General features: G+C 39.3%; 2 protein-coding genes across 2 annotated transcripts in view; both read left to right on the forward strand.

Moving 5' to 3' along the window:
* Positions 1-25,648, forward strand: part of SORCS2 (sortilin related VPS10 domain containing receptor 2) — a gene marked incomplete at its 5' end in the record, with an annotated part of 122,366 nt that extends 96,718 nt beyond the window's left edge. The window contains 9 exons of the mRNA XM_081325247.1: positions 6,508-6,641; positions 11,727-11,850; positions 12,189-12,301; positions 13,227-13,352; positions 14,806-14,905; positions 15,856-15,958; positions 17,985-18,139; positions 22,192-22,271; positions 22,540-25,648. Coding sequence (XP_081181373.1) covers positions 6,508-6,641; positions 11,727-11,850; positions 12,189-12,301; positions 13,227-13,352; positions 14,806-14,905; positions 15,856-15,958; positions 17,985-18,139; positions 22,192-22,271; positions 22,540-22,563 — 959 coding nt within the window. The 3' untranslated portion in view covers positions 22,564-25,648. The remainder of the gene's footprint in view (positions 1-6,507; positions 6,642-11,726; positions 11,851-12,188; positions 12,302-13,226; positions 13,353-14,805; positions 14,906-15,855; positions 15,959-17,984; positions 18,140-22,191; positions 22,272-22,539) is intronic.
* Positions 1-26,537, forward strand: part of KIAA0232 — a 237,712-nt gene that overhangs the window by 203,020 nt on the left and 8,155 nt on the right. The gene's annotated exons all lie outside the window — the stretch shown is intronic.

Genomic DNA, 26,537 nt, shown 5'->3' on the forward strand with positions numbered 1-26,537 from the left:
TAACAACAGCTCAATCATAACATATCTTCCATGCTTATCTGCTTCAATTAAGTCTGCTGTTAAGGCACTTTTAACATAAACAACCACTCCATTTTTCTTATTCTCTGCAGAGGCAACAAATTGCGTACCCAGTCTCGAGTTCAATAAATGCTTTTGATCCAAAACTCTAATATGCGTTTCTTGCAAACATATAACATCTATCTTAAATTGTTTTAAATATTGAAAAACTTTCTTTCTCTTCTGCGGTGAATTTAGTCCATTAACATTCCAGGTTAAAAATTTAGTTGCCATGCATATCCTCCAAAAGCTCTTGGACCACAGCTTTGATAGGACTAACTTCTTTAGGCCGTGCTCCTCCCACAGCTTGACTATATGTACGTTGTGAAGAATCTGAAGACTTTTGCTGATCTTGTTCTTTTATTTTCTTTGCTCGTTTTAAAGCAGCACGCGTTACTCTTTGCTCTCTAGGATCATCCAAAGAAGTTGTAGCTTGATCTCCTCCAGCACCACTTTCCTCTGTTTCATCCTCTTGATGTTCTCCTTCTCCAGATCCCTTTCCAGCTTCCAGAAGTGTTAATGGGGTAGCTTTTAAGACATTATTGTAGAAATCACGCGCTTGCTTTACAGTAATCAGCCGATACCTTTTACCTTCATGCATCACCATCAGCCCATCTGGAATCTCCCATCTGAACCTTATATCTCTTTGCTTAAGCTCATGCACGAGAAATGTATAGTCCTTCCTTCCCCTTAAAATCCTTGGAGGAATTTCTTTTAAAACCAAGACTTCTTGTTCAGCAATCACCACTTTAGCATCATAGGCAGCTTGTATAACTTGATCTCTAATCTCTCTTTTTGCAAAATAAACCACCACATCTCTAGGCAGCTTTCTCTGTCTGGCAATCCATGAATTCACCCGAAACACTTTATCCATAGCTGCTCTTATTTCAGATGCTGGCTGATTTAATACCACTTCAAGAGCCTCAGAGATCAGCTGCTTTAAATCTTCTTTAATGTTCTCTTTTAAACCTCTGATTCTGACAGCAAACTGCATCTGGTAATATTGGGCTAGGCTTACCTCCCTTTCCACTTTGTCTCTTGCAATTTCATTCTCCCGTGCTTTTACTTCTAATATAGCATTCCTTTGAGCCAAATCATCCATTTTTTCATCTAATTCTTCCACACATTCCGCCACTTTATGCACTGAAGACAAAATGTCTACCTTCATCACGCTGAGCTTCTGTTCCATCCTCTCTTCCATTCTCTCCTCCAATTTCTCCAATTTCTCCTCCATCTGTGCAAATTTATCACTCATTGATTGATTGATTGATTCCAAAAGTTTATCCAGAGCATCTCGTAAGTCCTTCGATGTCAGCGCTTCAGAAGGGTGCAACGCCTGTAGTGATGACTGTTGCACCAGCGAGGATCCACCGCTCCGAAGAGTTTTAGGGGGAGGTTTCGCCGCCATCTTTTAGTCCTCAATTATGACGCACTTTCACTTAAAGTTTAAAAAGTCCAACAAGCTAGAGAGTATAGTAAAATAATCCTCTTCACCTTTGCCACTTGTACCGCTCTGCCTGCTCCTTTAAATCATAGTCCTTTCTTCAGGCAGGGATGGTTCGCAGACGCCTGGCTCTGCTCCAAAAAATTCAGAGCAGAGACGCCGGCCAGCTGGGAGCAACCCAGGCTTCGGGGGAGTTCAATCCTTCAGCCGCCCAAGCTCCATGCTCAGGCGGCCCCGGAGAACTCTACCCCTACCAGGGGCCTCACCCCCTCCTCTTCTCCCGAGGAGGGGGCTTCAATTTCGCCCGAACAGCTGATCGGCGCTGTTTCGGGCGAAAAAACAAACAGCTGAGCCGCGGGCAGCCGGGGAAGGCTGTCTTCGGCGCCGCGCCGCCACCGGAAGTCGATAGTTCACTTTTTGATGATTGATGTAATATAGTTGTCATTAGATCAGTCAAGTCTTTTTGTTCTTCCAATTCTATCTGGGTTAGGAAGAAAGTAGTAGCTGGTATTATGATTGTCATTTGGTTAGTTGAATTCTCAATATAGTGTATTTGAAGGCCTTTAGTGTCTTCACTCTTAGTATTGCTTTCTTCAGGTGCTGTTGCTTTTTGAGGTGTAAGTTTTGTAGTTGCCATTAAAGTTTGGACTTTAAGGTTTTCTATAGGTTGCTTTTGTTGTTCTTTGAAATCTCCTATTTTAGTGTTAGTTTCCACTTCTTCTATTTGGTTTTGGGTTATCTTTTCCTCATTTGAAGTCAGAATTTGATTTGGTGGCTTTGAGTTGTCAGATTTTTCTTGCAGTTTGGCTTTAATTTGCTCTGTCATTGCCAAAATCGTGTCCAGTATCAATTTATAGTCACGTGGTGGGATATATTCATCCATTTTGTTATTGTTTGCAGCTAAGTCTTCCATGGAGGCTATTTTAATAAGAATCAAGGATTATCCACCTCCAAAAGAGTTGTTTTCAGTGCCAGGTGTTCCCACACTTATCTTTAAGAATAATGTCAAGGACAGCTCTGTTATTCAGTCAGCTCTCACAACAGAAAAAAGAAATTTACTTGCTGTACCAGGTTTCGCCACAAGATGTCATCAATAACACATAAAATGCAATGTAAAAACTTTCTTTTCTTTGTTTTTTCCCCCAAATTAATATAGAACTTTTGTAACATTAGTCCAATTTTTTTCCTTAATTCACAGCTTAGAGAGAAGATAGGATAGTGGATCCCCAGCAAAAAATAGGAGCTTTTTAATAATACAGATGAAATTGCTTAATTTCTTTGCTGAATTAATTAAATTTCTTTTAAAGCTTTAAGGCTTTAAGATTTGTTCCCAGAGTAGATATTCACCGTTTTCTCAAAAAATGGGGAAGGAGATTTTCAGGAAAGTCCCACAGGAAGATGGTTAAAGGAATAGGAAAGGTAAAGGCTCACCCAGGTCCTCCAGATTGCTTCTTAGTGCTGGGTAGTGCTTTTGGCTTTCGGCAGGGAGCGGCTTAGTGATCAGCCATCTTTATGTCTGGTTTTTTCTTCAGGCCAAAGGAGATTGTCCCAGATTCAAACGGAGGGCTGCCACCCTTCCGCGATCGCAGGAAAGTCCTCCTCTTAGTAATCGCCCCTCCAGGGTGATTTTTGACCCTTTTCAGGGTCCTCCCAAAAGGAAAGAAATGGACCGCAGGAAGTGGACTGTTCCTGTGCATCTGGAAGCGCCGTGTGCGCAAACCGGAAGCCCACTCATGGAGCTTTTTAACAGTCAACAGAATGTTGGATTTTCTCCCTTTAGAGTAGAAATGACTTTCTGATCTTAAGTTTATTCATTTGACAGCTATTGTTATCAGTACCAAACTTTCTATGTTGAGAAACGGGAGGGATGCATTTTGAATGCACTTTGGCTATAAACTAAATTGAAAAATATATTTAGGTTATGTCCATACATGTATTCTGGTTCTATCCAGTATATTGTCAGTGTAGTACAACCCTGAAAGTTGATTTAGTATCTTGCTTAGATAAATGCTCACCCTAGTCATAAAGGAAGTAAGGTAGCCTTCAAGATGAAAAATGGAACACCAATCCATGTGATGCCTCATTGCTTTTTGCATTTGCTATCTTTTGCATATGACATTTTGTGCTGGCACACAAAACAAGTAGAGCAGAAACTCTGCTCTCACTTTTGGGTACAGCTGAATCATCAGAAGTGAAAAATTAAAAAATGCATGAAATCTGGAGATAAGTTTTTTCTTTAAGTGAAAAATGCAGCTTACAGATCCATGAATTTGTCTGATCAAGTTGGGAAAAGCTTCCTTTCCCACTAAACTGAAATTTGTTCAGTTTCCTTTTATATATTGATATCAGGGATATATTACAGGGTTCTGCCTAAATTTAGTTTTGAAGGCAGTGTAGCTCAGCTGTCCACAACCCCCGGTCCATGGACCAATACCGGGCTGCAGCATGCCAGCAACCAGTCCACACAAACAAGCAAAGCCCCATCCATGAGATGCAGGCAGCACACAAAACCACACACCCTCTGCTCTGTGAAAAAACCTCTCTCCATTAAACCAGCCCCTGGTGCCCAAAAGGTTGGGGACCTCTGGTGTAGCTGACATCTGACCTGTCTTATGACACACAACCAACACTATTTTCTCTCAGGATTGCTACCGTGTTTCCCCGAAAGTAAGACTTACCCTAGTTTTGGGGCAAGATGCACACCTAAAAATCAAGCTAGGGTAGGGGTGGGGTGGTGGTGGAGCTGCCCCTTGGGCATCGCACCTGCTTACTGTTGCAGCCAGGCCTCCCATGAATCAACAACTGCCTCACCTTGACGGCCCACTTCTTCTGTGGCGCCCCCCAGCCTGCATTTTGCCGTCAGATGCCTTCAGGAAATGCCTCTGCAGCTGAAAATGCAGCTCCATTTTCCCCCTGGCCTGCATTTCGCCCTCAGAGGCCTTCCAGAAAGGCCTCTGCAGCTGAGAACCGAGCTACAGATTTAATCCGTAGCTCGTTTCTCGGCTGCAGAGGCCTTTCTGGAATGCCTCTGATGGTGAAATACAGGCCAGGGGGCACCATGCACGTCAATCCAAAGCTCCATTCTCAGCTGCAGAGGCATTTCCTTTGGCCACAGAAGAAGTGGGCCAGCTGGACGGGGCTGTCGGTACCCCCGCCGCAAGGTGACACTGTGGAAAAGACATCCCTGAAAATAAGACCTGGTGCCTCTTTTGGAGGCAAAAAAATAAATAACACCAGGATTTATTTTTGGGAAAACACGGTAATCCTGCTTTGATTGCTGTTTTCAGTAATTACAACTTTGAAACACAATTAAATACTGATTATTTAATGTTGCAATATATATAACTATGAATAGATTCAGCTTTTGATTTGTGGATAAATAGAGGGATAAAATCTGTCAGCTTCTTTTGGAAGAAGAACGTAAATGGTACTGAGAAAAGGAGAAAAGGGAAAGAAAAAACACAGTCCCAGCAAAGAAGTTGGTAGGAAGCCTTTTATTGATTATATTCATCGCTGTGCAGGGTGTTTATCTGAAAATAAGACTGGGTCTTATATTAATTTTTGGTTCCAAAAGACGCATTACTAAATGCATCCATCTGTCTTGACAATCTGAACTGGGGCTTATTTTGGGGGTAGGGCTTATATTACGAGCATCCTGAAAAATCACGCTATGGCTTATTTTCCGGTTAGGTCTTATTTTCGGGGAAACACGGTAGACATATGTGATTGTTTACATATAGTTGATGGAATTCCATGGGAGAAAATTATTTGAAAATGGAAGCCTCTAAAACCTGAGATTCGCAAAGCTGTAGGTAGAAAGCATTTATAGTTGTTCTAACATCTGTCGATCCTGCACTTAGAGCCCTTTGTGACAAATATGTAGTATACTTTTCTAATGAATGCGTTGTCAACAATGAGTAACAATTGAATTGAGGAAAAACAAGCGCTACACAGTACAGGACATCATTCATATGAAATTAGCTTTAATGTACAGGGAAACTCCCCTGAAGAACTGCAGGATCAGTGTCTCAGACTCATGGTCCACAGGTCACGTGCACCTTGCAACAGTATTGGAAAAAATAGTCCCTGTCGCTCATGCAACTTGTAACTAATAAATTCTGCCCATCAGAAGGCGGCATCACCCTGAGTGTAAATAATGCAAACATAAGACTTTCCCTAGACTTGGTCAGACAAGTTCAGAGGTTTCAGATTCCCTTGTTCCCAGTGTTTGGAAACTCTGCTTTTCCCTAACTGAAAATCTCACTCTTCCTATTTGCTTCAGTGGGTTAGGACGTTGAGCTTGTTGATCAGATGGTCGGCAGTTTGGCGGGTCGAATCCCGAGTGCCGCGTAACAGAGTGAGCACCTGTTACTCGTCCCAGCTTCTGCCAACCTAGCAGTTCGAAAGCACATAAAAATGCAAGTAGAAAAATAGGGACCACTCCGGTGGGAAGGTAACAGCGTTCCGTGCGCCTTTGGCGTCTAGTCATGCCGGCCACATGACCACGGAGACATCCTCGGACAAGCGCTGGCTCTTTGGCTTTGAAACGGAGATGAGCACCGGCCCCTAGAGTCGGAAACGACTAGCATGCATGTGCGGGGGAACCTTTACCTTTTTAAATATATATATACACAACCCATCAGCTTCAGGTTTCCCCTTTCTGATTCGGAAGGAATATAAATACAATATTTATTTAAGTCTTCCAAATAAAATAAATGCAGCTTTTTAAAAAGTACCTTAATTAAAATTTAAGTTTAAATACTTAAGGACAATTTAATTTGCAGTGAGAATTACTATCGTTAATCTTCTATTGAGCAATAAAATTTGATATAAGGAAATGATGGTTTTAGTTCGGTCCCTGAGGAAGTAAGGTTCTCTTGAATTTGCTTGAAAAGTTTAAAAGATGTCCCTGAGCACTCTTGTGCATTCTTTGGAATATATATTTGAAAGTACAAGATGTTTGATAAATTAATGGCTTTTTAATTAACAGTTGGGACTCTTTCCAGCTCCACTGCAGGCTTTACATCTTGAAGTAGTTCCTGCTGTTGGGAGAAACCAGGAGGTGAATTTGACAGCCATTATCCTGCCAAGGAACTCTAACTTTACACTTTTTTACTGGTGGATTGGAAACAATATTCAGGTATTGAATAATTATTACTGTCCTTTTCCCAGCATTTGAATCTTTTTATGCTAATTTCAATATGTATCTATGCATTTATTTATCAATTTTATAGTCATCTTCGTATCCTAAAACAGCTAGTTTTATTTTCTTACAAAAGTATAGTTTTATTGTTAGATTTTTTGAAGGTTTGACATACTGTACCTCCCCCGTATTCACTTTAGCACACTGCAATCTCAGTGAGAAGAACAAATTGCTAACTGAGGTTCTTTGAGTGGCCATCTTGCACTCACTCCAACCCCCTGCCCTTAGCGGGAGATCCCATATAATTCCAGACAAATAGCTGTCCTGTCTCTTCTGGAGAACGTCCAGTGATGGAGCACCCACAACCTCTGGAGGCAAGCCTGATTAATTGTTCTCATTGTCAGGAAATTTCTCCTTAGTTCTCCTTAGGTTGGATCTTTCTTCAATGATCTTCCACCTGTGACTACTTGTCCTGCTCTTAGGTGTTTGGAGAATACGTTGACTCCCTCTTGTGTGTGACAACCCCTCAAGTCCTGGAAGGCTGCTATCCTATCACCCCCCCTAGTCCTTCTCTTCATTAGAGTAGACATACCTAGTTCCTTCAGTCGTTAATCATCTGGTTTAGCCTCCATTCCCTTAATCATCTTTGTTGCTCCTCTCTGCACTCTTTCTAGAGTTTCAACATCTTTTCTGTATCGTGGTGACCAGAATTGGATGTCGTATTCCAAGTGTGATCTCACCCATGCAGTATAAAGCATCACTAACATGTCATGTGATCTTGAAACTATCCCTCTGTTGATGCAACCTAAGATTTCATGAGCTTTTTTGGCAGCTGCAGCACACTGCTGGCTCATATTTAAGTAAGGAGCTGCTTATGCACCCAGAGCGTGATTGAGACTGTTGGTGTGAAAGCAACATAGCAAGCTGCAAAATGCCACTGCAAAGAACAGTTTACCGTTAGGTATTTTGTTCTGAGTGGGACTTAGGTTTGAACTACTGAAGCGCTAAAGAGGTGGTTATTGTTTTCAAACCGGGCCCCAAAAATAGTCAAGGTAGTGGAGAGAATAAACTTTAGAAAGTTCTCTACACTTTTGGAAAGTCCAGTGTTTGCCTTCTGTTACTCTCTAGCCAGCTCCCCACTTCTTTGTCTACCAGGGTCTCTACCACAACAACTGTAGACTGTTTCTTCCTTTCCGGCATTTAAACCTCAAATGCAGACCACCTGTAAAAAAAGGTGTGAACTGCTAGGGATGAGCAGGTCAAATAAAGGAGGGAGACTTGGATTGTGTCAATCAATTTCAAGCTGACTTCTATAACAGCTCTCTAATGCAGAAACCCCATAGCACTATGTGTTGCAGGCTTAGGTTGTGTTTTTGTTAGCAGTTCAGACTGTACTCCTGAGTGCATGAGATCTTTTTGTTCACTATCCATAACTCCCCCTCTTGATATGGGGAGTTACTTTAATAGTCAATAGTGAAGGTTGTCCTGTTAGAAATAGTGTTACTCCCAATCCTCAGTCCCATTAAATGGAACTAATAGCAGCACTTTCACTCATGTAAGTGTGACTATCAGATAGTTTAACCACTCACAATAACAGTGCCCCATATGAACTATGATTATGGCAGGTTTGTTTAGCAACATCACACCAACAAGCCTATAACTCTCAATTAATGTTTGCAAACATGGTGGTTCAATAGGCGTCTAGTTCATTTTAGAATTTTTAAAGGAAAATGTTCCTGAATTGCTACTACATGGAGACTGAAAAGAAACTGTGGTAATTGATAAGACCACACAGGGCATCTAATCTTGAATTGAGAGTCCTTCATGTGAAGGCAGAAAGTCCTTCATCTAATGGCAGAAAGTGAAGAGGAACTAAAGAGCCTCTTGTTGCGAGTGAAGAAGGAGAGTGCAAAAGTTGGGTTGAAACTAAACATTAAGAAAACCAAGTTCATGGCATCCGGCCCTCTCAATTCCTGGCAAATAGATGGGGAAGAAATGGAGGTAGTGACAGATTTTATTTTCCTGGGCTCCAAGATCACTGCAGATGGGGACTGTAGCCAAGAAATTAAAAGACGCTTGCTCCTTGGGAGGAAAGCCATGGCAAATCTAGACAGCACACTAAAAAGCAGAGACATCACCCTGTCAACAAAAGTGCGTATAGTCAAGGCTATGGTCTTCCCAGTTGCAATGTATGGCAGTGAAAGCTGGACCATAAGAAAGGCTGAGCGCCAAAGAATTGAAGCCTTTGAACTATGGTGCTGGAGAAAACTCCTGCGAGTTCCTTGGACTGCAAGGTGATCAAACCAGTCAGTCCTAGAGGAGATCAACCCTGACTGCTCTTTAGAAGGCCAGATCCTGAAGCTAAAACTCAAATACTTTGGCCACCTAATGAGAAGGAAGGACTCACTGGAGAAGAGCCTAATGCTGGGAAAGATTGAGGGCAATAGAAGAAGGGGACAACAGAGAATGAGGTGGCTGGATGGAGTCACTGAAGCAGTAGGCGTGAGCTTAAATGGACTCCAGAAGATGGTAGAGGACAGGAAGGCCTGGAGGAACATTGTCCATAGGGTCGCGATGGGTCGGACACGACTTCGCAACTAACAACAACATGTGGAAAAAAAAAGCTTCAATGCAAGAAACTTCTGAACAAAAAGTATCATGCCTTGTGAAAAAAAAATCATAATGTACATACTTATGTGAGGAATATAATATTTAATAGAAGGATTTAGAGACTTTAGAAGATTTAGAAACTGTGAGAGAAATTAAGAAACTCCTGTATTAATCTAGTTGTCAGAGACTATGGAGTAGAAATTCTGAAATTAACTAGACACCTACTGATTTTTGATTGGGATTTAAGTCCAGATCAAAAGTTCCACTGCATAGTCTCTGACAACTAGATTAATGCAGGAATTTCTTAATTTCTTGTGTGTGATTCTGTTGCCAAAGAAAAATCAATATTAGGACATCTGTGTCATTATCAGACACTTCCATGCCCTTCATCTACCACAGTGAAAAACTGTAGACAATTCAAATAGGAGTCTTTGAGATTCAGTTACTTTCTTTCAGTTGAAATTAGTTTTTATCATGTTATATGCTTCCTGCTTCTATTTGCTTCTTTGTTTTAAAACTACGTGTGTTTGGGAGCCAGGGCAAGCAGCCATCTCCCCTTCTCAGAACTCTTAGAAATGTTGAAACCAAAGGGATTCATTGGAACCAAGTAGGTTTGGGGCTCGGCCAAGCAAAGCATCCGGTCATCAATTTTAAAAAGGGGGAAGGAAGAGAGAAAAAGAAAAAAAAAAGGAAAGAGTTTTTGCAGGATTTTTTTTCCAGTTTTGAAAAACTGAAGGGTCGAAGCTTGTAAATGTAAATGAGGGTTATGAAAATGCATTATTTTCGTTTAAATGAAACCATGAATTGTATTATAATTCAATATTTTATTTTGCATTCATGATAATACAATAATAATATTGCTGATAATAATATTGTATAATGTTTTATTTTTCACATACTTGGAATCAATAGTCCTCTGTTCTGTAGTAGACAGTACTAAAATGTGGGGATTTTCATCAATTTTAAATCCTTTTTGCTGTAAAGAAAATGAAGGTTTCATGGATTCCCCCTTTCCTTCATTGAAAATATCTACGGGTAACATTCCTGCTACCATTTAGAAAAAGTGGATAGATGAGGGAATGTCTGCATGTTCACGAGGACATGTGTCTACTAAGGTACACATTAATAGGCCAGATCAAACAAAACACCTGTACTTTGTAAGTTGTGTCACAGTTGCAAACTTAAATGGGACCTGTGCATCTGTTGAGTGATTTTTTGCCTCTCAAAAACTATTAAAAAGAAACCACTTCTAGAGGCATGATAGTGATGTATGATATCTGAGATGAATAACTGGGATTTATGATTTTGTAATTACAATTTTTACCATGAAGATTTTATTTTTTTATGTTTCATTGATGAAAACTACCAAGTAAATTATTTGTGGCAGGTAGCAAACTGAATAAATAAATAAATAAATGTGTGTGTGTGTGGGGGGGACTTTGACAAAATAAAATCTAAAATTCTTGTTCAGAGGTAACTAGAAATGAAGCCTCCTGACTTTGAATCCTTCACCTTAGTTGTTGACATATTGGAACAATCTTTATTATTCATTGCTAAGAGAAATTATTTGTGTGTCTAATGAGTATTTGCATAATTGAAGCCCATTGACAATGGTGGGATTCAGACAGTTCACACTGGTTTGGGAGAACAGGGAACTAATTTTTTGTTGACCGGCGAATTGGCTAAAGCCCTAGCCATTTTTCACAAGGCCCAGAACAGACCACCAGAAGTGTGTGGACACCATTTCTGGAAGTCTATTCTGAGCCTTGGAGGCCCGGGGGAGGCCTCCCGGGCCCAGAACGAACCGCCAGAAGCACATGGAGGCCATTTCCGGAAGTCTTTTCTGAGCCTCGAAGGCCTGGGGGTAGGCCTCCCAGACCCAGAACAACCCACCGGAAGTGTGTGGATGCCAGTTCCAGAAGTCCGTTCTGAGCCTCAGAGGCCCGGGGCAGGCCTCTAAGGCCTAGAATGGCCAACCAGAAGTGCATCTACGCACTTTTGGTGGGCCATTCTGACCCTCGGAGGCTGGGGGAGAGGCCTCCCAGTCCCAGAACGGACTTCTGGAAGCGGCGTCCACATAGAGAACTCGTTCAGGTATTTAAATCGCACCACTGCCCATTGAGATATATCAATATTTAATATTTATCAGCCTTGTTGTTATTTTTACTTCATTAGTTTTTGTTTTTGTGATGGAAAGGGTTGCTTTTTCCATTAACACTAACAATTGATACATGCAGCAGAGCAATTCATGGTGGTTACCTGCTGGTGACCCTGTTTTTGCTACACAGAATAAATATTCTAAGGACTATGTTCACATGTGTTCCCTGTGATATTTTAGTGAATTTCCAAATTAAGGAAAAAAGACATTACTGTTGGCAAACATTTTAAACACCCCAAATTTAAAGATGAATATTCACAGTGGGGAAGTTTTTGGTTTACATTTATTTTCTCTCTGTCACTTATTTTCTTTAGCCAGTTCTTTCACTGGAAAATTTCTTGGTAACCAGTTTTGCTGAAGCAGGCAAAGTCAGAGTTACAGTTCAAGCTTCTTGTGGAAATTCTATGCTCCAAGATTCCAAGATTATTCAGGTTTTGGGTGAGGCACCATCCTTTTAATGATATTTAGTAATCATATGTTGTTATCATCCTGTAGTAGGTATTGTGAGTTTAGAGTTAAGTTTACAATCTACTGGATATCACAGCCATTGCAATTGCTGTGAAAATGCAAATTGGAGCACTTGCTGATATCTGGTTAATTCTATTCCTCCCATGATTTATAGTTATGTTACTTGTTGTTGTAATATAACAAGTTATAACTTCAGGATACTTGTTTAATACACATGCATAATTACATTTATAGAGTACTTTCAGTTGTTTTAGAATTGCTATTTTTAGAAGGCTTTTTTTCAATTATTTATTTCTTTATATTCCCAGATCATTATCAAGTACTTCCATTAAGGTTTTCTGAACATCTAGATTTATACAATCCAAACATACCTGCTTGGCGGGAGGATGTTGGTCATGTGGTAACGCAACGGATTGCCCAGGTACTCTGTTTGGTTATGGATAACTCCTCAGATTGTAAACTAGCAAATTTAAAGTAATTAAAGTTTCCATTGCGGCAGAGGTCGATTGTTCTTTAGTACATTACTTTTGATAAGTATATATTGGAATATTTCTTGCTACTGCTTTATTTTTTTAAAAATCAAGACTTTGTTCCTTAAACTGTAGAACATTTAGAGAAAAAGGCCATCAGCTTTAGTTTTAGAAAAGTAACCCACAGGATGCATATTTTTGCTCTTAATTTTAGAAGGTGTAAGTATGTCCATATTAAAATTGGGTTGATATTTTTAATTTGGGTTTTGTCTAAATTATATTGGATATTGAAATTTGGATGGGGGAGGTGGGATTTATTAGGCAGCACATAAGGCTGAGGAAATTCTTCTAAAAATGCTGTGCAACATGCTGGAAAGTTCATGAAGGACTCTCTTTGTATCATTAAAGCAGCTGGGAAACAAGAGAACTGAAGTATACACAAGGGTAGACAGCTGGAAGCAACTGCATGTCCCTTGAAAAAGATAATGGCTGTTTTAATAAGTCAAAGAGAGGTCTTTGTATCTTCTCCTCTGTGTTGGCAGAGAACCTGTTTTTAAATATTTTCCTTGTCCTAATTAGAAGTAGCCTAAAATCTGACATCGCCAAACGAAACGTATGGGAAACTCTTAAAATAGTTGGATTTAATGTGTAAATTGTTGGAAAAATATTTTTATAAGCATCTCAAATTTTGGGTTATTTTATTAACATCTCTTCCCCCTTCTGAAAAAGTGTTTCTAGTGTGACTAAATAATGTCAGACATGATGCGGTTTCTGTGCTTACTGTATATCTGACTAAAACACTCAAAAATACATCAGATTCAAAGCCATCTCTAGTTGAAGGAGGTCATGGAGATCCAATGTTTTTTCTCCTTTTAGGAAACATGCTTACCTGAAGAAAGTCTTATGACAGTGATAAAACCTGGGCTACCCACCACTGCTGACTTTTATGTGCTTCGGTCTACAAACCATCCTGAAGGAAAGAAAAATGTATTTAATGATAAGGTACTCGGCTAATGTATATTAATCTGTGATGAGTCATCCCTGCCTGCATCTCATTCTTAGTGAAATTAATGGGAAATCATTCTCTTGTTGTAGGGTGGTGGTAAGTTTTAATCTGACAAAATTGTTCCCACAAATTGCAGCAAACAGGATTTGAGAGGGAGACTCAGAAGACACTGTCCCATTCTCTACATACATAGTTGTTGTTGTTTTTTTGGAGAGATAATGAGCTGCCTTTTGAGACACAAGAGAATCTTTGTTTTCTGGCTTTCCTGTGAGCCAAAAAAATTATTCCTTCGTTCACTCAGAAGACAACAGAAACAAGGGATAGCTTACTTTCTTTAACTAAGAAAAATATTGAACTGGAGAGGAATAGAAATTACAAATGGGAAGTGGCCTTTTCCTCAACTCCTAGAGACAGGATGCAGAAATCTTGAGAACCATGTCAGCTATCAGGTGGAGATTCCTGGTCCTCGCTTTAGTTAACACTACGGTGGTGAAGCTGTCATTCCATGACTGAGGTGTCAAAACTGGCGGCCCCGTGGACCAGATGCATCACGCACAGGCCACGCCCACCCTGGCTCCACAAAGGCAAAAAAAACATTGCGATATGTCATGATACATCACGTGACGTGATCGGGTTTGGCACCCATGCTCTAAGAGATCATTCATGTTCATCAACATAGTATGAGGGCTCTTTCAGTGGGTCTGAGTGATGAATTGTGCAAAAGGCGAGGGTTTCATATACTTCATCACAGTGGACTACAGTACTATAAAAAAAGTCATTAGTTCCTCTGGGCATCCTATGCTGTAGACATCTTGTAGCAAACTGTTGCCTGAGTAGGCTGTAATGACACACTAAGAATTGGGTTTAGATTCATGTGACTACTAGGCTATTATCTCATTTCTTACAAAATGTAGTCTTAGAAAAGATACAATGAAACAGGGTAACATTATATGCCCTTAGACATTCTGCCCTGGTACAAATAGCATCCAAATTTGCCTTAGGATGTCTTTTGTCTTATTTTTAGACAGGTGAAACATGGATTACCCAAGTGGCTGGATTTGTATACAAAAACATTATCCTCTCTTTTTGGCTAATTTCAACATACCTTAATCTGGAGGTATTACAATTTATTATGTGGAATTCCAATAGAAAAGTTGAAATAAAGGCAGGGATAGATAAGCATGAAAGTGTCACTCTTCCAGTAACCTTTTTCTTGGCCTTACGCTGGGAGCTAATCAACTTGCACATAGAAGCAGTTAATAGTTTAGAAGCAAAGGTTCCATTTCATTGTCTGCATAAGTTGCATCCTTTATAATTTCCTGTTTTTTAGGATGTATGAAGCCAATTCCATCTCATCATTTCTTCCTTATTCTGAAGTTACTGAAACTTAACAGCAGAAATACACTGATTTGTTGTTTTGTATGACTTTATTATTATTGTTATTTCCAGCGGTTAGCTGTTATTAAGCAATCTCTGAATGCCCAAAACATCAGTTTCTTCATGAGAGGAGGAAAATGGGTCCTTGTGGTATTAGGTAGTTCTGATTCAGGTAAGCTATCTCTCCCCTTACCCCTCTCCTCTCTCCTCTTTCCCCTCCCTTCCTCTCTTTTTAGACAATCACAGTAGTAGAGTTTTCCCCAGAGAAAATATTTTTCTAATATTTAAACTACACTAATATTAAAAAAGGTAAAGGTAAAGGTTCCCCCGCACATGTGTGCTAGTCATTTCCGACTCTAGGGGCCGGTGCTCATCTCCGTTTCAAAGCCAAAGAGCCAGCGCTTGTCCGAGGACATCTCCGTGGTCATGTGGCCGGCATGACTAGACGCCAAAGGCGCACGGAACGCTGTTACCTTCCCACCGGAGTGGTCCCTATTTTTCTACTTGCATTTTTACGTGCTTTCGAACTGCTAGGTTGGCAGAAGCTGGGACGAGTAACAGGCGCTCACTCTGTTACGTGGCACTCGGGATTCGACCCGCCAAACTGCCGACTTTCTGATCAACAAGCTCAGCGTCCTAACCCACTGAGCCACCACGTCCCTTACACTAATATTGATGGTAGATAATTCAGAATTATTCTGTGACAATAGTCAGCTTTTGCCCTGTGTTATTTATTTTATTTTATTTTATTTTTTTAACTAAACTTGGAAACTGAAGGGCTATATTATGAAACTGGTCGCCCAGGTAATTAAAATTAAGATATATTTTAACAGAGTCAAGGAACTGGAAGGAAATAGGAGGCGAACATGAAAGCAAGACTCAGGTTGATGCCCTGAAGGTGTTGAATTTAAATTCCTAACATCTTAAGGCAAAATATTCTGAAATCCAACACATTTGGAGAGTACACAGGGAGTGAAGGCTGATTTCATTGCTGCATCACTGTGGGGGGAAAAAAAGTGTACTCTAGTGCAAGTTGCAGTTTGAACAGATAAATGTTTTAGGATGGATCAGAAAATGATTCTGCTAAAGATTCCACTTACCAGAGTTTAACTTTAATTTCAGATTCTCAGAGCATCAGAGGAGGCAATGGGTATTGGATGATAATGGCTCTTTTTGTCATTTCACTTGTGGTTATAGGAGCCATAATCCTTTACAAATTCAAAAGGTAAGTGATCATATACTTTATATCTGCAGTCTGAGGACGATTAATTTATTTTTTATATTATTTCACTATTATTTATTATTTGTCATATTCATTTTATTTACCCAAAAGGAAAATAACCATGAATTTACAACTCTCCTTTCCCAAAAGAAAGAATAAAAAAAAATGTAGTTAAAAATGTTTTTTTTTACTGCTTTTCGCAGCTTTCCTGCCCTGCCAATTCCAACTGAAACAAATCTTGGATATTTCCATCTCTCCCTAAATGTGTGCATGCGACAGACTTCTTCTCTCTGTGTGTCTATTTATGTGTGTATAATTGTCTTGGTCTGGGATGGGATACGCAGGATGAAAAATAATAATTGCTAGTGATTAAATGCAGTTTCCTTGCCAATAGTTTTGGGAGTGGTTTTGCTTTGCCTTTGGTGCTTGTACTTTAAGGTACTCTTTCTATAAAATTAATTGATCCGTAATTGATTAATATGCTAACTATTCTCTTGCACTCAGAATTAGGTAAGTATATATATACATTTCCATACATACCTATTCCTTCCAGCAAAAACAGAAAATAACAGATGGGGATTGGATGAAATAACTGTATTTTCTGATATGTTTATAACTTTCTTTTTTAAAAAAAATTCAGGGCCATCTTCCTTTTGGGTAAATATGGTGTGAGGGCATGGTCAGATGATAAGAATATTTAAATCTATTCTACATGAATGAATAGAATGTTTTCACTGAATTCATTTAATTAAAGCAGCGAATGTTTTCATTTTGCCATGTGTTTCCATGTTACAAAGTCGAGTAGCTCTATACATTTTTTTATAGCAACAAGAGTCCTTTATCTTCAAGCATCCTTTATCTGTCATTAATGAGCAATAGTCCATTGGACTCCAATATAGGAAAGTGTTTTGAAGCTAAACATATACTTTACTAAATTTAACAATTCTTAAAATGTTTCCTTTCCCATTTGGTGACTTACATTGTTCAAAGATTACTGTGGGAATTCATGAATGTGGCAGCAGTTACCTCTGTTATCTCTACTGAACTTTTTTTCTACTAGTGAATTGCTGTATTCAATTATGATGTAAGGTTGTGGACATCATGTCTATGGAGATTCTCAATCATCCAGGTCACTGTTGTCCCAAAGGTGTTTTTTTTCCAAAAGGCAACTGGAGTTTCTTGGTTTTTTTTCTTTGAAAACATTTCACTTCTCACCCAAGAAGCTTCTTTAGGTTTCACTGACTGGTAGGGAATGGAAAGATTTCTATTCTTTGCAGTCATCTGATTATTGGCATTCTGAGGGTCGTTCATTAGCTGTCAGTTAGTTCCAGGTTGGATCTTTCTTTAACGAGCTTCCACCCATTGCTTCTTGTATTTTTTATGGAAAAAAATGCAAAAGTTATTACTGTATTTTTTAAAAAACACAAAACATTATTTTATTTATAATCTAAGTAAAATTATGAAAAATAGCAAAAAGAATAAAAATTCTTGCATTTTTATGAAAAAATATCATAATCTCTATTGCAAAAGATAGCTTGTTTTTTTTAGTATAGTTAGTATAACTATGTATAGTATAACTATGGAATCCAGAGGAATTGTGAGCTCTTGTTGAACCTGCCCCAAAGATGCTGCATTGTGTGCTTGAAAACTCTTAAGTTCCTGTGTAATAAGGTAAATGCAGAGCATTGAGCAACACATAAAAATTCCAAGATAATTATCTGAGTCTTGAGGCCATAGATTTGTTTGGGATATTTGCACAACATCAAAAAGGATTTCATAGTAGCTCAGTGAAGTCTAAATGACAATCATATTTGCAATGGATGCTTCCACCTATGGGTCACTCTTGGTAGATCAAAGCAATGCATTACAACAACTGACGGCCTGCGGGCCGGTTGCATCATACGGAGGCCGCGCCCACCCCAGCCCCGGCAATGTAAAAGAAGTTGCGATACGTCGTGACATGTCACGTGATGTGGCGAGTTCGACACCCACGCATTACAATATTAAAAAACTATCTTATGTTCTTAAGGAAATTACCAGGGAGAAATGTCTATGCTCAGATGCAAAACGAAAAAGAACAAGAGATGACCAGCCCTGTAAACCACAGAGAGGATACACAAAATATTCAGGGGGAGGAATTCATTGATGACGATCTTGATTGTCAAACACTGGGAAATGCAAGAGGTAAATATAATTTCTTTATTAAAACAATGTATGAATCTAGTTGGTATTCAAGATGATCCCATACCATCTTATTTCAGCTTCCACAAAATCTTTTACAGTCATGTCAGACCACTGACAATATGTTTAAGATCCAGGTGCTTCCTGGAAAAAACAAACAGAGAGAAAATGCTAATGATTATGATGATTACTGTAAAGCACGCTGCCATGTGAGAGTGTTATTGGAGATTTTTTAAGAAAAATGTATCTTATGCTGAAGTAATTTACAGGACTAAAAGAATATTCAAGACTCAAATTTGTTGGTGTTAAATGTTTTAAATATATACAGGGAGTGCAGAATTATTAGGCAAATGAGTATTTTGACCACATCATCCTCTTTATGCATGTTGTCTTACTCCAAGCTGTATAGGCTCGAAAGCCTACTACCAATTAAGCATATTAGGTGATGTGCATCTCTGTAATGAGAAGGGGTGTGGTCTAATGACATCAACACCCTGTATCAGGTGTGCATAATTATTAGGCAACTTCCTTTCCTTTGGCAAAATGGGTCAAAAGAAGGACTTGACAGGCTCAGAAAAGTCAAAAATAGTGAGATATCTTGCAGAGGGATGCAGCACTCTTAAAATTGCAAAGCTTCTGAAGCGTGATCATCGAACAATCAAGCGTTTCATTCAAAATAGTCAACAGGGTCGCAAGAAGCGTGTGGAGAAACCAAGGCGCAAAATAACTGCCCATGAACTGAGAAAAGTCAAGCGTGCAGCTGCCAAGATGCCACTTGCCACCAGTTTGGCCATATTTCAGAGCTGCAACATCACTGGAGTGCCCAAAAGCACAAGGTGTGCAATACTCGGAGACATGGCCAAGGTAAGAAAGGCTGAAAGACGACCACCACTGAACAAGACACACAAGCTGAAACGTCAAGACTGGGCCAAGAAATATCTCAAGACTGATTTTTCTAAGGTTTTATGGACTGATGAAATGAGAGTGAGTCTTGATGGGCCAGATGGATGGGCCCGTGGCTGGATTGGTAAAGGGCAGAGAGCTCCAGTCCGACTCAGACGCCAGCAAGGTGGAGGTGGAGTACTGGTTTGGGCTGGTATCATCAAAGATGAGCTTGTGGGGCCTTTTCGGGTTGAGGATGGAGTCAAGCTCAACTCCCAGTCCTACTGCCAGTTTCTGGAAGACACCTTCTTCAAGCAGTGGTACAGGAAGAAGTCTGCATCCTTCAAGAAAAACATGATTTTCATGCAGGACAATGCTCCATCACACGCGTCCAAGTACTCCACAGCGTGGCTGGCAAGAAAGGGTATAAAAGAAGGAAATCTAATGACATGGCCTCCTTGTTCACCTGATCTGAACCCCATTGAGAACCTGTGGTCCATCATCAAATGTGAGATTTACAAGGAGGGAAAACAGTACACCTCTCTGAACAGTGTCTGGGAGGCTGTGGTTGCTGCTGCACGCAATGTTGATGGTGAACAGATCAAAACACTGACAGAATCCATGGATGGCAGGCTTTTGAGTGTCCTTGCAAAGAAAGGTGGCTATATTGGTCACTGATTTGTTTTTGTTATGTTTTTGAATGTCAGAAATGTATATTTGTGAATGTTGAGATGTTATATTGGTTTCACTGGTAAAAATAAATAATTGAAATGGGTATATATTTGTTTTTTGTTAAGTTGCCTAATAATTATGCACAGTAATAGTCACCTGCACACACAGATATCCCCCTAAAATAGCTATAACTAAAAACAAACTAAAAACTACTTCCAAAAATATTCAGCTTTGATATTAATGAGTTTTTTGGGTTCATTGAGAACATGGTTGTTGTTCAATAATAAAATTAATCCTCAAAAATACAACTTGCCTAATAATTCTGCACTCCCTGTACATTAACTCATTGAAGCAGGCATATTAAAAAAAATCTTCTGACAGCATAATAAATAGTGTGTGTGTGTGTGTGTGTGTGTGTGTGTGTGTGTAAGGAGAATCCCTTACTATTGGGTGTACTGGTTGGACTGCTAGGCAGTATAATTCAGCAGCATCTCTGGGGCACACAGGTTCTCCTTTCTGTTTTAAATGATAGGGCAATTCTCCTTATATTCCCAACGCCTCTCATAAAGTGGCCTAACTGCTTCATAAACCTCAGATACTTTTATGTAAGATACTTCCGTGGACATGGATCAATACCGTGATCCTGGTTCCTGAAAATTAAATTGAACAGCATTGACAAAAGATGCCCGAAATCACATAAAATACTAACCCCTCACAACATTTGAGAGGGAGACCGCACAAATTCTGCATTTTTTTCCTCTCCTTTTTTATGTTTTTAAGGTCATCTGTCCAGTGCCTGAAAAGGTTGCTGATGCCTGGCCAATTATGTCCTATGGTTTTAGTAGTTTAGTATGGGATTATTTTACCACAGAATGAGTTTGAAGCAGAGAGTTGAATGGAAGCAGTGGCAGGAGAGGCATAGCATGGAAAACAAACCTCTCCTATTGATTTACAATTTATCTGTAGGGATGTCTCAAAAAGGGAAGATGGCAGGCTCCATGATGTAAGTGAAGCCCCAACACATGCATAGGAGTTGAAGCAGTAGCTGTTGCCATCTTGACCTTTTGGGTGCTCCACCCCTCTTGCTGCTTGTCTAACCTGGCTCACTGATAAGATGCAGCTGGATTGTTAGCTAAGATATTCAGTTGGATTCTGATAACTTTTTCATGCTGGGAGGCAGGAGTGGGTGGGTAGAAGGGAGAGGAAGGAAAGATAATAGTGTAATACCGGTAGGTAAGGGAATGTAAAATGGCTTTTTGCGTCTCCAAATTTTGGGTATCACCAACTAAAGATTGAGGAGAAATGTAATAACATCCCAGAAATCCTAGAATAAGTTTTTGGGAATAAAATAGAATAATAACTACAGTCGAAAAACATTCTAACCGTATGAAGAAGTTACGTTACATTGAAGTAGCATGGAGTAGCAGCAACGCATCGCTGGATCAGTGATGTATGTTTTGATTTTTAATAATAGATATTTTTTAACAAAATATTGAAGAAAATTACTGAAGTTAGTAAGCGATACCAAAAATGCTTGGGTCTGGAATGTATTGAAAAGGATGAAATAATTTCCTAATTGCCTTGGATTCTCAATTTCCTGTTTTGCTCAGGGTAAAAATAATTTTGAAGAGAGATTCATTATGTTTGTATTGCCAGATGAATCATATTTTTTTTTTGATAAAAGAGCCATTCCAGAATATTTTTCCCCCCTCTTCATTTCTATCATCTCTTCATATTGCTAACTGGAACCTATTACAACTTTGATGTGCATTCTCTATCCAAACCTACCAATATGTTTTTGCACTCATTCCTGTGATATGCTCTGATTCAGTTTAGGGACAGTCAAGCATAAATGGAACAACTCTAATGTTCCATAGTGGATGATAAAGTGCCACTATACCTGACTGCATTTCAAATTAGAGCCAGGAAAACATGGCTTCAAATTCTCACTCATCACTATAAAACTTAAGGGCTGATCTGGATTACTCTTAGCCCAGCACAACCTTGCCTTTCCCTATGCAGGGCACTTTATAAATGTCTGGATTGTAACTTCCAGAAGTGTCAGCAGTGGCCATACTGCTTGGAAAGTTCTGGAAATTAGTCCAGAGTTCAGAAGAGGATCATGATTTGAGGAAGTCTGGTCTAATGCAGAGGATATTGTGAAGGTAGACTGCATGCAAATGAACTTTTTATTTTAGGATTTCTTAACAATAGAAAATTTTTCTCTACCTCTTCTTACTAGAATTTTAAATATTTGTGAGAAGGTCATTTAAATTTGAAAGGCCCTTTTGTCACCCCTGTTTCACTGAAGTTATTGATGTTATTTTTCTGTTCATAATATAATGAAGCAAATTGAATTTTCTGTTTTCATATTTTTGAAAAAAATATATGGCATATTCCTCAGCTCACCCATCCATTTCTGTTTCTTTTGTATATTTTATGTTGCCTACTTTATCGCCATCCCCACCTTGGGACTCCTCCTCCACACCATTACCTTGCAGTGACTCCTTCTGGGAGAGGTGGAAACTTGAACAGCTACAGAGTTCCCTTATTGCTGATGGCAGTCAGTGTCCAGTCCCAGGTCAGTGTACGTTGAAGGGAGCCCGTGGGGCCGTCCTCCTTTCTCACCTAACTCTGCTTGAATCTGAAGGTTGTCTTTTGGCTTAGAGTTGTAGGAATTCATGAGGATTCGACAATGGCCAACATTTTCGGCATTACACCTCAGATCTGCCGCACCACTTCCACACCCTTCCACTGTGGCAGAATTGTTCCTTGAATAAAAAGGGGGGGTTATTTTCAATGCCCTATATAATTTGCTAATCTTGGTGCTTTGTTTGTTTGTTCCATAGGCAATCTCTCAGGCATGGTTCTGAGCATTAGTTCCAGGGAAATGCACAGTTACCTGGTTAGCTGAGACAACTCAACCTATATTCAAGAATCTTCTACTGTGGGTCCCTCCTTTCCTCTCTGAAGAATTCACTGCTAGTGGGAAGGAGACTGTCTCGAAGATACAACAGCCATGTGTTACTTGGAAAACACAATAATACGCTTTGTGTTCATGGCTGCTGACCTCAGACTAAGATAGCAGATCTGTAGCCCTAGGCATGTTTGCAACCACTTTGTCTGTCTCTGGGTCCCTTGGCTTATTTACGTCCACGTAATCAAACTCATTTCAGACTTTGTTCACTGTGGTGACATCAGGCTGCCATTCTTAAGGCACGAGGGTTAGCTTTAAAATAGTTGAAACAGAAATGGGTGAATATTTGGGATTTTTTTTCTAGTAAATCAGCAACTTGAATCAGATATGGCACATTTCAGAAGGGATGCATTGAAGAGACAGGGTGATCACTCATTGGCATAACTCTTCAGGCCCACTGGAGATCTAGATAACATCTTCCTTCTATTTCAGAATATAATAACTGATGCTGATGTTGGAAAATGAGTAGAAGCTTTTTGTAATATATCACCAAAAGAAGCTTTCAGCTTCATTTTGCTCCCAGGTCAGGTTCGTCCTAGTCTGACACCCCCATCTTTTGGTCAGGATGTTCCACTAGGCTTTCTGTCACTTTGCAACCCACACCATAAAACAGCTTGGGCTGCCTTATCTCTTCTTTAGTTTCCAGAACAGCAAGTGTAATTACTTTTTAAAATTTCAGTAGCTTTTTTGTATCTTTTTACACTTTCTATTTTTATAGCTATAAAAGCATTCTTATCTCAGGATAATGCTGTCAAAGCAGCCTATTTCAAATTTGCTATTTTATTCTTTTTTTCCTATTTCTACTTTGGGGCTGAACAAACTAAAAAATATCACTGCCTTGGATGTGTTTGACAATCGGGTGAATCCAATTTGATTAATTCCATTTAAATAATTGCACTTTTTTCAATTTCATCCTAAATATCATGCTTCATTTTTCAAACTGGAGCTAAGCGAAGTCTTAACTTCTACAGGCAGGAAATAATTTCTATTGTTATTTAGAAGAATTGCGAGTTTAATTGTGAATATGCTTGTTTCACCCCAGTAACTTTATGGAGCAAAAAGTGCACTGGTGCTTGTCAAAGAAGACACATATAGAAAACTAGCCACAAAGTAATGTAGAGATAATACACACGTAAGTGCACATTTAGAAAGAGTTTCCAAACATCAATGAACGATCCTTACAAATCACTTGTGCTGCACTTAATTGTATGTATTACATGACTGGGTCTCCAAGGTGCCAATGAATTCTTTCCACCGAAGGCACATTCCATTTTGTGTTGTTGTATTTCATTCTCATGTGTGCACAAAAGCAACTACTGCAGTACTGTGTCAAGCACAATGCATTCAGGAACTGATCATTCCAGCAGATAGAATAATGCTGCTGGAAATGAATGGCAACATTTATTTGCCACCTGCTCAGGATCTCTCTGTCTGTCTATGCAGCAGAGCTCCTAGTGGCCTGCACATTTTCTTATAAAAGAGCAACACTTCCCCACTGCCTTACCTGTACAGAGAATAATTGCAGTTGAAAAAATATGGAAGTCTAAATGTTCAAAAGCAAAAAGGGCAGCTTCTTCATAAAATGTTTTTATTCTTGGTATTAAGGGACAGAACTCTTCATTTTACTATTTCTGGTATTTCTGGTACTGATTTTTTTTTTTCAAAAAACCCACAATTTTTGTGATGAAAAATTACTGGTCCACTATAATTTGGAAACACGTTTAAAAAGTAACCCTAACAATGCCGCAGGATGGGCAGATCTCAAATCTAGACTCCATGTTTTTTTTTACAAATCTATGAATGATCAGCAGTAAAAAGTGTACATGTACTGATCACAGCATAAACATCTGATTATGTTATTTTCCTAAAGTGAAAACCTTGTTTCTAGCTCTGCTCTTCCGCAACTGGAGATAGAGTTAAATGAAGGGTGGTCTTTGTCTGAGATGTTACTTTACTTCATTGCTGTTCAGCAAACTTAGAATATCCCAAAATTCACACTTTCTGTTTCCTTGTGTAGGGTAATGTCTGTTTTAAGGTGGGGGCACTACATTGCAGTACAGTACAGTACTGTATATTATTTGTGGTTACTGTAGATAGAGCTACAACTTCTCACTAGCTTTACTAGAGGGAGAAGCTCCATCTACACAGATTACTGTTTTTCATATTGCCAACTCTTACTGAAATGGGTGTTATTCACGTCAGTATCTTCTGGACCCTACTATATGTATTTTACTCCTACCATCTCGGCTCATTAAAAGGTCCCTCGGTTTAACGTTTCTCTAGCGGTTTCCCCCCTCTCCTTCTCCCAATAAAGAGATTTTTGTTTCTGCAAATGAAGAGAGCAGGTTGGGATCTAGCCACTGCAAAGAAATTTCAGTCCAGATCTTTTGATACAACATTGCTTTGCTCTGTAAAATGCAAGGGCAGTATTTTTAAGGCAGCTTGCTTTCATTATTGTTTGAAAAGCTGCTGGTATGTGGTTTACAACTGTGGTTAAGCCAACAAACAAATATTGGTAATTGCATCTCCTGAGAATGAATAGAAGCAATACTTGTCATAGGAATTTTTTATAGAATAAAAAGACTGGATTCTTTAATATTTTCTAGCCTTAGATGCAGGTATCTCTTATATTGGCAGATTAGTTCTTGAGAGAAATGTTTGTTGCATCATTTGTAAGAAAACCACTTTGTACAGCATTTGTATAATTGAAATAGACTGATACGAAAGAAGTAGATTTGGTTGTAAGAGTTGGATATTTTTGTGACACTGACAGTAGTGAGTCAAAACTGGACTTTTCTTCAGAAGCAATAAATTTCACCAAATGCCAGCATTTTAAAACATGGAGAAACAAAAGACTGGAATGCAGAGAAACTTTATTTTTCCTGCTGGCTGTTTTCTCATGTGGTTCTTCCCCTGTCTAGATATCCAGGTATATATTTCTTCCTGCCAAGAATGCTTTCCATTAAAGCTTTCCACTGATATACAAACAATAAGTTTATTATTTTTTTTGGTCACACTTCAATATATAACATGTAGTTTACCCTTTATTAAGAGCCAATATAGAACTACAAATAGCAAATTGCATACCTGTTACCCTGGAACAATTTTTTTTCATTTGTTCCCAAGTCTGCAGAAGGATTACATCACTGATGTCACATAATGGATATACACTACATCATACTGTACTGGATGGACAGACAGATAGACTTTACACTTCCAGAGATAGTATATTTTTATCCAGCCATGCAACAGAAAGAGTTTATAGATAGATTGAAGTAAATGGAATATCAGGGCGATCTGGCTGTCACATCTCACCCCACTGATCACTAGGGATGATCTGGCTGACTAGGCGGGTGTCCCTTTCCTCCCTTACTGCTCCATGTTCATCCCTCCCAATGCTACACACTTGGTGGAACAGGACAACCATCCCAGATAGGAGCGATGATGAAAGTAAATGCCAGACCATATGTTAAACTGCAAATTTCCTTTGGTGATGGGTGATAAAAGACTCTTGGAGGAGAGAAACTTAAATGTGCCTCATTGCAGTAAACCGGAGGAAGGTTTAGGTCAGGGGTAGGCAACCTTGAATCTTTTATGACTTGTGGACTTCAGTACCCAGAAATCCTGAATCAGTCATGCTGACTCCGGAATTCTGGGAGTTGAAGTCCACAAGTCATAAAAGAACCAAGGTTGCCTACCCCTGGTTTAGATAAATTAAGCTTATGACAGGGAATTGACTAGATAGGATCCAGATTCCCATAAGAGAGTCATCTACCTTCTTTTTCTGTGCTTTTCAGCTGTTCAATAGGACAGTGACATTTCTGACAGTGAAGCATTGCCTTCCTTAGCAGCCTCCTTAAACAAATTGAA

This window comes from Vipera berus, assembly GCF_964194415.1.
Source record: "Vipera berus genome assembly, chromosome: 3".
Classification (NCBI taxonomy): Eukaryota; Metazoa; Chordata; class Lepidosauria; order Squamata; family Viperidae; genus Vipera; species Vipera berus.